This window comes from Canis aureus, chromosome 20, assembly GCF_053574225.1.
Source record: "Canis aureus isolate CA01 chromosome 20, VMU_Caureus_v.1.0, whole genome shotgun sequence".
Lineage (NCBI taxonomy): Eukaryota > Metazoa > Chordata > Mammalia > Carnivora > Canidae > Canis > Canis aureus.
Window position 1 is genome coordinate 8052716 of NC_135630.1, and position 13834 is coordinate 8066549.

The following is a 13834-nucleotide window of genomic DNA, read 5'->3' on the forward strand; positions in this document are numbered from 1 at the left end:
GTTACGCTTTAAGAAACTACCTATGTATTTAAGAAACTACACTTTGAGAAACACGGATCTACTTAAGGCTTTACCCACAGAGACTGCGGAGTATATGCAGTGGCTGCGTGATTCACGCCCAGCAAATGACTCTTTACCTTTAAAACTGAGTCCCGTAATGAATCAACAAGATAAAAATTCCCTGGACTGAAATGTTAGGATTTATATCTTACCCCTTCTAAAGGGAAGGTATTGTGCAGAAAGGGTCAGAAGTTAAGGGAATAATGGTTAACAATGAGGATATAAATGGTGGTCAACCCCCAGTGAGGGCCAGGCACCATTCTAAAATTTTAAATATAAAGGGTCGGTCCACACCAACAGCCCCCTGAGGTATTTTCATTCTCATTTTACAAAATCAAGTTTTATTTTTAATTTTAAAATTAGGTGAGGTGTATATTTATACTTTTTCAGAAAAAAAGGTGTTTTTTTTAAAAAAAAAACTTATCTGTCTCTTACTGTTACTTAGATATTACCAATGTCTTTCCACAGCATTTTTAGATATAACAAACTCTTAACTCCAAGTCCAATGTGCTATGTTATGTTCTTTGACTTTAACCATTTAAAAATAAAATTGGCCCAAAAGCAAATTACTTCATTTCCCCTTGGCCTCAGAATCCTCATCCCTTAAACTAAAATGAAGGTGATAGACTAGACGATCTAGAAAGCTTACAATAATCTCTAGTTTTGGCCTCTCACTGAACTTATGTATTTAAACTTTAGAAATAAAAAACAGGAAAATTCAAATTTAATTTTAGTACCTTCTTAAGCTTTAAATCTATCGTGACATTACTTGGCAATTCATACTCTATAAATCCCAAAATACTTGATCTAATAATATGAAAAGGGACAGCCATGTTTACAATTTGAAAGTAAGCTGAAAAAAAAAAAAAAAAGCCTGACGTATACGAGCAGTTTATATAAAAAGTAAGGGAACCTCTGAAGCTTGCAGACTCATCAGTTGAAAAGATCTCTGTTAATAAGTTTATAATTTATTTTAGAAGTAAAAGCATTAAGAGAAAATCTACGAGTATATATTTCAATGAGGCTTATCAGAAAATCATAAAAATAGTTAACTCAAAATCTTTCACCAACATAGTAAGGGGCAAAGAAACTGGATGACTGTAGAAGAGCCTCTAGAATTGGCACACTGACTTTACTAGCTCAAGTCTGATTTATTTTTCCAGTGTCTACTAACTCCAAATACAGAAAACAAAAATTTACCTTAAGAAGCAGCTTTTCATGTTGGAGGTTTTCAGAATCATATGGTCTTTTCCTCACACTTTCTACATCCAAATAGAGCTGTTTATAACCAGATATCTGCAGCAAGCATGCCTTCATACAAATTTTAAAACTGAAAATGAGAAAGTTATTATTTTTAAAAATCATACCTTCTTATCACAATAAAATAGTGCCATCCATAGCTTGTGGTTCATATGTCTATTTAGAAAGCATTTCCTCAATTCCTCTCCAGTAGAAGTGAAAGGGTTGAACTGGATGATCTCTATAACTGTTTCACAGCTTCAATGTTTTACAACTGTGTGCTATCCCCACACCTCACAGTAGAAGGGTACAATAAGAGAGAACACCATAAAAAGAGCATACCTGGCATCCTTCTCAGGGTTAATATTCTTTTCCTTCATTATATCTTCTACGCATTTGTCCACTTCAGTCTGGACAACAAGTGTTGCTTTCTGCAAAATCTATTTATGTGAAAGAAAGCTGAATGAGAAAAATCTCTTATAGCTGAAACAGAACAATGATTTTGGGGGTGTTTAGTCAACTTTACAATGCATATATTAAAATGCAAAATGAAACCAAATTTGTTTCACTAGGGCTAAAATCATACATCCATCCATACATACAAGAGAAACAGCATGATGTATCAAGATGAAGGCTTCCTCAACTGAGAAGCAACAGGTTCTCAACTGATAAGTTCCTAACAAATGAGGTATCACCATAGTGGGTGTATGGAGCAGATACTTTCTCTAAAATTTTTACATATACATGTACAAAAATTTTAGTGCAGAAGTCAAAAAACTTTTAAAGTCAGAAGAGCAAAAGGAAGAGAACTCAAATATTATTGTAATTATTTATCACCACCAGGGACAGCCACTGGTAACCAATATCCTTAGTCTTTTTTCTATGCACATAAAACAGATTTCTTATATGTCCTATAAATGTCCACTGGATCCTTTTTTTTCTAACAAAAAAGCAAGTTCAGGCTTTTCTTACCCTTAAGAAATTTCTTTGACTCTTCATCTTCTGTAAACTGCCACTGAAATCCTCTCCGGTATCTCTTATAACTCCAGGCAAAATAATCTCATCATACCTGGGGTTATGCCTCTGCATATCCTGGGTCTTTCTTCTGGAATGTTCTCTCCCAATCACTAAACATATCAATGATGCCCATTTTTAAGCTAGCTCACAATACCAGGTCCAAGAAGCTTTCTCTGATTCTATTTTATCCCCCCTGATTCTATTTAAGTAGAATTAACCTCTCCTCTCTTAGAATTCTCATAATAATTTATCTATAACCTTTTGATGATCCTTTCTACTTTCTGTATTATAGTTACTGTTATATATTAAGTGGAAAATTTTTTGAGGATAGAGATTGCATCTAATTCATCTTTTCATATCCTGCATGTAAAAGATAATTGACAACTGTTAAACGGAGATATTTAATAGGTAAAAACCTTAAGGCAACCGTTTCAGTAAAAGACATGTACAGTAATGCATACGATGATTTAAAAGAAGGAAGAAAAGGAAGGAAAGAAAAAGAAGATTCCTCAAAGTAAATTAAAAAGTGAGAAGGAAAATCATCAAAGACTAACAGTCAGTAAGGATACACATACGGTCAACAAGGTCCAGTTGGTCAAATCCTGAGGTAAAGGTAACCTTTACTGTTACCTTTACTTTTGTCTCCTAAAACATGAAAAACCTGGTCAAATATCACCTCCTTTTGTGAAGCCTTCCTCGGCCCTGCAGTTAGCTACTCTCTTTTATGCTCATACTCAGTGAACGAGCACTTACCTACACTATATTTACTTACTTTTACATATTCGCCACCAGGCTTTGTCTTATTTACTCTTACATTATGGATGAATAAATAATCGATTGAATGAACTTGCTCAAGTCTACATAAACTTAGAGACAGAATTCAGATTAGGAATGTCTAGTCTCTCGGCAAATACTTTTTCCTAAAGACACTATTCTGTGACTTTTAATTTTTTTAATTTAAGATTTTATTTATTTGAGAGAGAGAGAGCATATAAGAGAGAACATGAGCGGGGTAGTGGGGGGCAGAGGAAGAAGGAGACCCCTCCCTGAGCAGGGAGCCCAATGCAGGGCTTGTCCCAGGACCCTGAATTATGACCCAAGCCAAAGGCAGACACTTAACAGACAGGTAGGTGCCCCAACTTTGTTCTTTTAGTAGATTACTTGGGCTACAATAGATACCTTACATTTCTATATAAGCTTTAAAATGATCTTGTCACTTTCTTCAAAAATAGCCTGCTGGGATTCTGACTGGAATCACATTGAATCCATAGATCAATTTGGGAATTAACATCTTAGCAATACTGTCTTCCAATTGATGGCTACCATGTATTTTTCCCCCTTTAACCTAAGGAAAAGGAGTTCTAGTACAGAAGTCTTGTGTAGCTTTCACTAATCACTGAATATTTTATGTTTTTGAATGCTACTTAAGTAGTATTCTTCTGTTTTCCAAAAGTTTGTTGTTAACTTACAGAAACAGATTGTGTCCTGAGATACTGCTAAATTCATATATTAATAATGCTAATCATTTTTGTAGATTTCTCAGGGTTCTCTGTACTCACAAACTATGTCATCTGTTAATAAAGTTTTCTTTCTTTTCCAACCATTATGTTTTAGATTTCTTTTCCTTATTGGACTACCTAGGACCTCTAGCACAAGGCTGAAAAAAATCAAAGAACCATCTTTGCCTTGTTTCCAATTCACAGTGGGAGCACTCAATATTTCCGTATTACACATCACATCAGCTGCATAGTTTTCACAGGTGGTCTTTATTAGGATGAAGAAGTTCTTTCTATTCCTAGTTGAATTTTTAATCATGAATAGGTATTGAGTTCTGTCCAAATAGTTCTTCAGTGTCTACTGAAATGATCTTATTTTTCTCATTTACTTTGTTCATGTGGTGAGTTACATTCATTGACTCTGAAAACTCAATTGTGATGTCTTAGCTTTTTTGTAGATAACTGAGATCAATTTGTTAATGAAGAATTTTTGCATCTGTGTTCATGAAGGATACTGCTTTATAATTTTCATTTATCAGACTGTCCTTGTCTGGTTTAGTAACAGGGTTATACTGGCTTTGCAAAATGTGTTTTTTCCTAGGAGTTTAGGTAATAGTGGTATTATTTCTTCTTAAATGTTTGAAAGGAATTCACTAGTAAAAGAAGGGTTTTGGTGCAAAATTTTTTAATTACAAATTCCATTTGTTAGGTATATAGCTATTTATATTTTTAAATTTCTTTTTGTGTTTTGATAAATTGTCTTTTTCAAAGACTTTGCCTCTTTCATCTAAGCTACAGAATTCATTGGCATAAATTCACAGAATCCCCTCATACTTTTAATGATTGTAGTCTGATACCTACTCTATCATTCCTGATATTGGTAATTTGGGTTTTCTGTTTCCTGATCAGTGTTGCTAGAGGGTTATTAATATCACTAAGAATCAAATCTTTCCAAAGAATCAAGTTTTGAGTTTGTTATTTCCTATTTTTTGTCTGTTTACCATTTTGTTAAACTTTTGTGTTTTTATTATATTCTTTCTTCTATTTACTTTGGGTATAATTTGCTCTCTTCTGGTTTAAGGTGTAAGCACAGATCATTGATTTGAGGCCTGAAAACTTAGTTCAATTTTTTTTTAAAATGTCCCTTGTGAGTTCTTTTCTGATCCATGAGTTAAATTTTTAAATTTCCATATATTTGGGGATTTTCGAGGTCTCACACTTTTCTTATTTCTAAGTAAGTACAATGGAGACAGAAAATATACTCCATATAGGTTCAAGCCTTTGAAATGTATTGAGACTAATTTAAAGACCCATATATTGATGTATGTAGATGAATGTTCCACATGTACTTGAGAATGTGTGTTTCACTGTCAGTTCGGTGTAGCATTCTATAAATGTTACTTAGCTTAAGACAGTTTAAAGTATTGTTCAAATAGTGTATGTTCCTTCTGATTTTTTTTTTTGTGTGTTTTTGTACTGTCAATTATTGAGAGAAGTATGTCAAAATTTCTAACTACAATTGTGGATTCATATATTTCTCCCTTTACTTAAGTCAATTTTTGCTTCAATTATTTGGCAGCATTGTTAATAAGTGCATATACTTTTAATATTATTATATTTTCTTGATAAATAAATCTTTGTATCATTACAAAAAAGATTTAGTCACTGGTCATATTCCAAGTTTATGTTTTCTGAAACAGAGACACAATGGCTTTTTTATGTTTGTTTACATGGTGTATCCTTTTGCTTTTTATTTGTTTGTGTCTTTATGTTTAGAGTATATGTCTTGAAACAACATTCAGTTCATTGGGTCTTACTTTTTTATCCATCTGTCAATCTCTGGCTTATTCTCTAACTTTTTGGTGTCTTTGCTTCCTCATCAAAAATAAAATAGCAGCCTGCATGGAGGATAACATATAAACCATCACAACATTTTCTAAGTTCATTTTGAAGGCATATTCAATACTGGAATATATCGTACTTAAAGAATTTCTGAAGTCAGTAATTCTAAAACTTTCCTTTTTAACCTCAAACCACGTATGCACCCAAAAACTATTTTCCTAACATCCTTTACTTTATACTAAAGCAAAAGGAGGTATATGTGCTGCCAAAGTCAGCACTAAAGAAAAAGTAGGTAATAATAAAGAATAAGAGAATAAATATGAATCACTTATCATATAGTTTGAATTTTATATTGTACATATTTTATATTCAAAATATATATTTTATAAAATATATATATATTTATATATGCTTATGCATGTGATTTTTATATAAAACAACATTTGATGAACATAAAAGTAAAATAACACCTACTTTGAGAGTAGGTTACAAATTACTTAATGACACATATTCATGGGCAGCAAATATCAACAGTGGGTTTCACTATGCAAGCAAATTTGGGGAGATTATACATACAGAGTATGAACGTTTCATTTGTAAACCACAATACCTATGTGGTTATATACTTAAAGTTAGGTACTTAAAGTCTAGCTTTTGCAAAATTAAAGACAAAGAAATATGCAAATGTACATCACTATATCATCGACTCAGAGACAACTAAACTGATCCATAAAACTAATTTATTATTCAACAGCTAGAATGTTATTATTATTTAAAAGCTAAGAGAGCAGCTGCAATTGAAAAACACAGGCAGTCAGAAACACTATTATACTGACAAAGTGTTCTTTCCCTAAATTTCAAATTTTCAAACACTTGTATATGCATTAGTACAGTAGAGCTTTGCAACATTACCAAATATTACACAGCAACCAGACTTGTTAGCACAATACTGAATTAGATTGCTCAAATTCCATTAAGGTTTTCATTTTCATTTATAAGTCCTAAAGTTCAGTAACCCTTAATATACGATTAATAAGTAATCCTTAGCCTAGAATACAAGCAAATGAGACTCAATTTTTAATAATCAAAGAATTTCCACTATAAAATAGTTCACAACCCAATAGGACCATACTATCACTGCTTTAGAGAATGGCCTTGACAGATTAAAATCACTTTTATTCACAGCAATCATCAATAGTGTTAAGTATTTAAATACCTTAGAAGTTTTTGTGAATATTTTAAACTTCTAAAAATCTTGTAGTATATATTGGTTCAATTCCATTATCATCAATATTACTAATAACTATTTGTTGGATACCTATCATGTACTAGGCATTCTCTTAGACTGCTTTCATATTAGTATCTGTGATCCTGTAACAAATATGTGGGTATTAACGCTTCTTTTTATGATGAGAAAATAAATAACCTGCACAAAAGTCAAACTACTAGCAAGTGATAAAATCAGGATTTGGACCCTGACTTTTTTCAGACAGATAAAAAAGTATATCAGGATTAACAGAAATACCACAAAATTAGAATTTGATTTTACTCTACAAAGCAAATGGAAATATACAAGTGAAATACAATACATGCCAGAAATGATTAAATTTATCATTTAAATTTAAATTTTAAATTGATGAGGACCCCTCCATTTATTTATTGATAAGTTCACCTCAGAGTTAAAACTTCATGAAAACAAAGCTTCTGTGATTTAATTAAGTAACTACCCATCTGTTGACCATCTCTTTTTTTAGTATGCCCTACATAACATTATCAGCAACCTATACTTTTTAGTAATAAAATTGTTTAACAATACAATTTTAATGTTTACTTTTCAAGTGGATTTTTCAGTCAGTAAATCAGATAAAAAAGAATAAATATTCTATTTTTCTTTAACACATTACCATGACCTTAAAGGTCCCAATGAAGTTTACCTGTACCTTCTCTAAATGCCTATGCATAATTACCTTCAACACTGTTCTTTATTTCTTTTGTATATCCCAAAGACCCTGTGAAATGCTGAACATATGGCACCACTCAAATCTTCGGTCAAGGGTTTGACCAAGGCACTAGAGTTCTTAAGAAGCAACATGCTATATATGGTCCCACTTAAGTTTGGCATAATTATGCCACACATAAAATCTTATTGGTAAAATCTGTGACCAAAACCGTTGTTATAATCGGTTGTGGTGACAAGAGTTACACAGACAGCTGTGACTCTGAGTTGCTAGCTTCAGAACTTCTCTAGAGGTTCGTCCACAATTTATGATAGTTACTTTGCAAAAGTGCATCCTGAGTTTCAATTAATGAAAGGAACAATATGGGTGAATAAATTTTTAGAACCAGAAATTTAACTTTTTAGATCCCTACATTCATATTTAAAAAAAAAAAGAACAAAAATATTAATCATTCTCTAGGATTCTGAACAAAAGGACTCCAGACTCCTGTTCTCTGATATATATCCATGTATATGAGTTGTTCTTACCTTGACCATTCACAAAAGAATACTGTTAACTAAATCAATAAGGCACTTATTTTATGGACCACTCCCCAGAACATAACTGATATGCTTGCAACATTCAACGATGTCCATTTTCTTTCAGGCATGAATTAGTAACTCATATCACTATCACTAGACAATGGCAAGTCAACAGTTTTTTATTATTTTTTATCCACATTGTACATCTTGACCAAGTACAAACATATCTATGGATATCTAAAATATAAATAGATCCACCCACACAGATAACTAAAATTAAAATTTTATAAAACAATATTTAACATTATAACCAGTGTTTTCTGATTATTTTCCTTTTTTTAAAGATTTTATTTTATTTATTTATTCATGAGAGACACACAGAGAGAGGCAGAGACACAGGCAGAGGGAGAAGCAGGCTCCATGCAGGGAGCCCAATGCGGGACTCGATCCTGGGACCCTGGGGTCATGACTGAGCCAAAGGCAGATGCTCAAACGCTGAACCACCCAGGCATCCCTGATTATTTTCTATTCTATTCCTTTTGTGTTGTTTAATGCTGGCTGTGATCTACCATAGGATCTTAAACAATGATCTAGATGATTGTTTACCATACTCTACCTTGGCCATGCCAAATAATCCATACATATATAGGTAAAATTCTGAGCTACTATAGAGAAGTATAGCATGTAGTAGATTGAATCATTGGTCCCAATATTTAACTTCCCTATAATTAAATTATATATTCACAGGTTTACCACGGCTTTATAGCGGGCGCAGTGTATTTTTCTCCTCCTTAACTTAGGCTGGCCACGTAACTTACTTTAACCAATAGGATGTTAATGGACATGACAGAAGGAAACTTCAGACATGTTAGTGTGGTTGGACATTCAATGATTTGCTGTGAAAAGAACATTCTCCAGGTACCCACTACATTTGCAACCTGGGTTCCATAATGACACAACTGGAACAGATCTGAATTACTTGAAGAAGAATCTGTCTAGCTGGCCCACAGATCATGAGCAAGAAATAAACAATGTACTGTTATATATGCCTCTGAGATTTTGTTTGTTACACAGCAAAAGCTACTAATAAGTAGTATGAGGTTATGACATATTTTGGATCAAAGGCACATGATTCACGGTTTTGTTTTGTTTTTTTTATAACTAAACAAAATGCTTCTTTCTCACCTAAGAATTTTTCCAAAGGACACAAAGTTTTTGAGGTTTTCCTTCTAAGAACCTATTTCCCAAAGGCTATCAAGTTTTGAGGCAAACTTAGCAAACAAAACGTCAGATAAGGACAAATTACGCAAATACTGTCTTTGTGCATGAGTGGCACACTAACACGCACACAGGAAATGTTTCAAAAATAAAAAAATACCTTTAAAGTGAGAAATTTCATGTAATTCTCTTTACAGCAAAGACTCTTCTAGTAGAACATTAAAAATAATTCATTCGGGGATCCCTGGGTGGCGCAGCGGTTTGGCGCCTGCCTTTGGCCCAGGGCGGGATCCTGCAGACCCAGGATCGAATCCCACGTCTGGCTCCCGGTGCATGGAGCCTGCTTCTCCCTCTGCCTGTGTCTCTGCCTCTCTCTCTCTCTCTCTCTCTCTCTCTGTGTGTGACTATCATAAATAAAAAAATAAATAAATAAATAAATAAAATAAAATAAAATAAAAATAATTCGTTCTAGGGCAGCCCGGGTGGCTCAGAGGTTTAGTGGCGCCTTCAGCCCGGGGCCTAATCCTGGAGACCCAGGATCGAGTCCCACATCGGGATCCCTGCATGGAGCCTGCTTCTCCCTCTGCCTGTGTCTCTGCCTTTCTCTCTCTCACGAATAAATAAAATAATAATAATAATAATAATAATAATAATAATAAAAAATTCATTCTAAAATGGAGGCATTCTCTTAAAAATATCTCCAGGTTAAGTTTTCTAGAATTACCACTTTGGTATAATCCTACCTTATTTTTGGAGTATGTCAAGGAATTTTCTGAAATAAAGAAAAAAAAAAGAAAAAAGAATGTTACCACTTAAATATTGTTTGTGAATTACTCGATATACAAAGAGTATAAATATCAAGCCAGTAGTAAATCAATAGCACCAGAAGATAAAATTTCTTCATGTGTAACATAGCAAACATTTTTAAATGTTATCCGCATAGTATAGGGAGCTAGGTATGATTCCAAGACCCTCAACTCAATTCAACACACCACAGCCAAAGAGGTGAGACCCTCCTAATTTTCCTAGGATCATGTTTCTGTGCGAATCCCCAAGGGTCTACTAATCACTGCAAATTCATTCACTGGCTGCCTCCCAGTAGCTTAGGCCCCAGAAACTCATCTAAAGAACTTATAAGGAAAGTGCTCTCTACTACATTTTCTTCACTTGTAGCTCTTCTGGAGTAAGCATTTAGATTTGAGGAGCCAGAGACTGAATCATATGACAACAAAGGGGCAAAAATGTTGAGACTTAGATTATATTGGCCAACTATCTTCTAACCAGACAAATAGCTTCTCCACTCCTGTCTTCTGTTTCAAGAAGGACTAGAGCTTTTTCTTAGTCTATTTAAACTTTTTTTTTTTTTCTGGCACATTTACCAAGTCTCTTTATTCTCAGCAATTTGAAACATTCAAGAAAAATGGTTTTACCACCAAGCAATGCCTATGTTCTTACCCCATAGTATAAAATGTAAACCATTACTGCTGAGATTTCTTATCAAGAGGTACTTTGTTCTGAGAGCAGCCAAAAGGGCAAATCAAAAGAGCAGGCAGGAAATGAAGTCGGCCACGAAGTTGTGAAAAAACTAGGGAAGTAATTAAACTTCAATCATCCAGCTGCCCTGAGGCTTACTCCCTCCTTCTCTCTCTTATTCCTCCCACGTTGCCTTGGATACAGACACCCACTCCCCAGATCTCACCGGGGTGTTCTTAGTTGAAGTACACTCGTTGGACACAAAAGAGTAAAGATTTAGTTAAGTCATGATCTTCCCTGTGACACAGTGAACATGAACTGCGGCCAATCCCTGGTCTTCCTTACTCTGGTCCAAGAGTTCTCTCTCTCCTCTACCAGATTTCTCACTCCTCTGTGTTCTAATTTTAAGCGATATATTTTCAACGAAGCATTGGGAGCTGATGAATTTGAAAGGTAAGAGAATGCTACTCTTCCGCAGAAATAGGACGCGACCCAAGATGTGAGCCACGTGTGTAACTTTTATAACTTTCTAGTAGCCCCATTGGAATAAAAGAAACACAGAAGTTTTATAGATTTTAACCCGCTATATCCCAAATATTACCATTTCAACATAGAATGAATATAAACAATTACTAATGAGGTATTTCTACATTCCTTTTTAAATCTAGTTTTTGAAACCCAGGGTGTATTTTATATTTCCACACATCTCAATCCACATCAATCCCATCTCCAGGGCCCATCAGCCTCATGTGGACAACCGGCCATGACACTGGTCAGTGCAGACTTTGAGGGTAAGTCTCTACCAGGGATCACTGGATACCTGTTACTTTTCTTCCATGAATTACATTAAAGACTAAGAGACCGATGAAAGGTTCTGAATATAAAAATGGATCTAGATTTCAGATACTCCCTCTTCCCCCATCATTTCAAGGGAAGATTTTTCCAAGGGCCTAGAAATGGGAGAGGTTTTTCTTCTGGAAAATAGGTCGTAGCCATAATGTAAGGTACAACTGACGAATTTTGGGGGTGCCAGAGAAGATCATTCTTTGCACAGAAGTGGAATGGAGTCATAATGTTTCTCTCTCTACAAAATCATCGTTTTAGAGCTGGAATCATTCGAAGCTAGATTTCAAATGTCAAAAAATAAAACAAAATGAAATAAAATAAAATATAAAAAAATAAAAAATAATAAAAATAAATAAAATAAAAAGTAAATAAAATAAATAAAAATAAAATAAAGTAAAAAATAAAGTAAAAAAATAAAATAAAGAAATAAAAAATAAAAAGTAAAAAATAAAATAAAAATAAAAAATAAAATAAAAAAATAAAAAATAAACAATAAAATAAAAATAAAATAAAATAAAAATAAAAAATAAATAAAAATAAAATAAAATTAAAAAGTAAAAATTAAATAAAAAGTACAAAAATAAAATAAAATAAAAAATAAAATAAAAAATGAAATAAAATAAAATAAATAAAATAAAAAATAAAATATAAAAATAAAATAAAATCACTGTTTCTTGATCAGGATACACAAACGAGTACGTCTGTCACTGTGAATATGGAGGTGGAGGGGGGAGGGGAGGAAAAAAAAAGATTCATTCAGTTAAAATCGATGTATTCTTTTTCAGATGACATTACCTATCCTGTGCGTCCTTTGTGCACCTACATAGGTGTCAAAAATCCGTTGCAGTTCACACTTGCCAGTCATGTGTCGTAAGAGCCATTTCATCCAAAACCGAAAAAAGTGCCCATAGAAGAACTCCCACAAAGAAATAAACATGGTGTGTTTGTTTGATTGTTTTCCTAGAGAAGGAAATATATGACAGATTTAATGACCTTAAATTAGATCTTAAAAGAAAAAAAAGAGAGAGATGCAGGTGATCCGACTGCTCCAATCCCGGATTGCGCATCTCAGGTCGCAGCGCTGGGCTGGCCCCGCAGCGGGATGCGGGATGCGGGATGCAGGAGGCGGGATGCGGGATGCGGGAGGCGGGAGGCGGGAAAGAGGTCGGGCGTCGGGGCAGCAAGCAGCGCTGCGAGGCGTTAGGCAGTGCAGGCCCCGACGGGTCGCCGCATCTAGGAACTGGCTGCAGAACCCCCACGACGCGCTCCGCTCCGCTCCGTCCCCTACGTGCGCATCTTGCAGAAGAGCGGGGCGGAGGGCTCGGCAGGCCCGGGGCCAGAGCGGCCCCAGCGAGCGCGCCGACACCTGCGAGGGGCCCGCGCCGCCGCAGCTCCTGGGAGCCCGGGGCTCCTTCCATCGCCTCCGTCCCGCGCAGGAGAGCGCGGCGGCTCGTCCCCCCCGCCCTCCCCGCTCCCGGCGGCTCCAGCGCGAAGGCACCGGGACAAAGGCAGCGCGGGGCCCCGGGGAGCCGCTGCGCGGAGCCCCCCCTTCCAGGGCCCCGGCCGAGCCCAGGGCGCGCAGGCGCGCTGCCGGCGGGGGGCGGGGCGGGGACGCGCGGACTCGCACAAAGCCTCGCCGGCCCCGGGCGGCCCCGCGGGATTCCTCGGGGCGCCGCCGGGCGCGGCCGCACCGCAGCAGCGCGGCGCGAGAGGAAGAGAAACAGCAGCCACCTCACAGCAGCGGAAGAGCTACGGGGGAACGGGGGAAGCTGGAGCTGCCTCGGTTTCCCCAACTGCAGACGGCCGGCCGCGGAAACGACGCCGCTCGCGGGGCGCTCCCTGCAAGCACCGCGACCCGGAAGTCGGGGAGGGAGGGCCGGCCCCGAGGCCACGCCCCCGCGCCGCTCCCGCCACGCCGATTGGCCGGAGCTCCGCCAATCGCCGGCGCCCGGAGGAGGGCGCGCGGAGGCGCGGGCGCGCGTGCTCGGCGTCCGGGGACGCCCGGCGGTTGCCCTGGCAACGGCCACCCGGTCGGCCTCTCCAGGTACCGACACCTTCGTCCCCTTAAACCCCGGGGGTGTGCGCTGATGGGAGCTGTGAGCTCCTCCTACACTCCCCGCTCGGGAGAAACAGCGTGCTTTCGGGAACTTTCGTAGCACCGATT

General features: G+C 36.8%; 1 protein-coding gene across 2 annotated transcripts in view; it reads right to left on the reverse strand.

The window, feature by feature from the left end:
* ELMOD2 (ELMO domain containing 2) overlaps window positions 1-13541 on the reverse strand; it is a 31220-nt gene extending 17679 nt beyond the window's left edge. The window contains exons 1-5 of one of the 2 annotated variants that reach the window (XM_077860943.1): window positions 13402-13541; window positions 12466-12630; window positions 10095-10123; window positions 1642-1739; window positions 1261-1390 (exon numbers count right to left, since the gene is read on the reverse strand). In XM_077860943.1, coding sequence (XP_077717069.1) covers window positions 1261-1390; window positions 1642-1739; window positions 10095-10123; window positions 12466-12607 — 399 coding nt within the window. In that variant the 5' untranslated portion in view covers window positions 12608-12630; window positions 13402-13541. Of the gene's footprint in view, window positions 1-1260; window positions 1391-1641; window positions 1740-10094; window positions 10124-12465; window positions 13093-13401 lie in introns of those variants that run through there. The other variant, XM_077860944.1, reaches the window with a different exon arrangement.
* Between the last annotated feature and the right edge of the window lie 293 nt (window positions 13542-13834).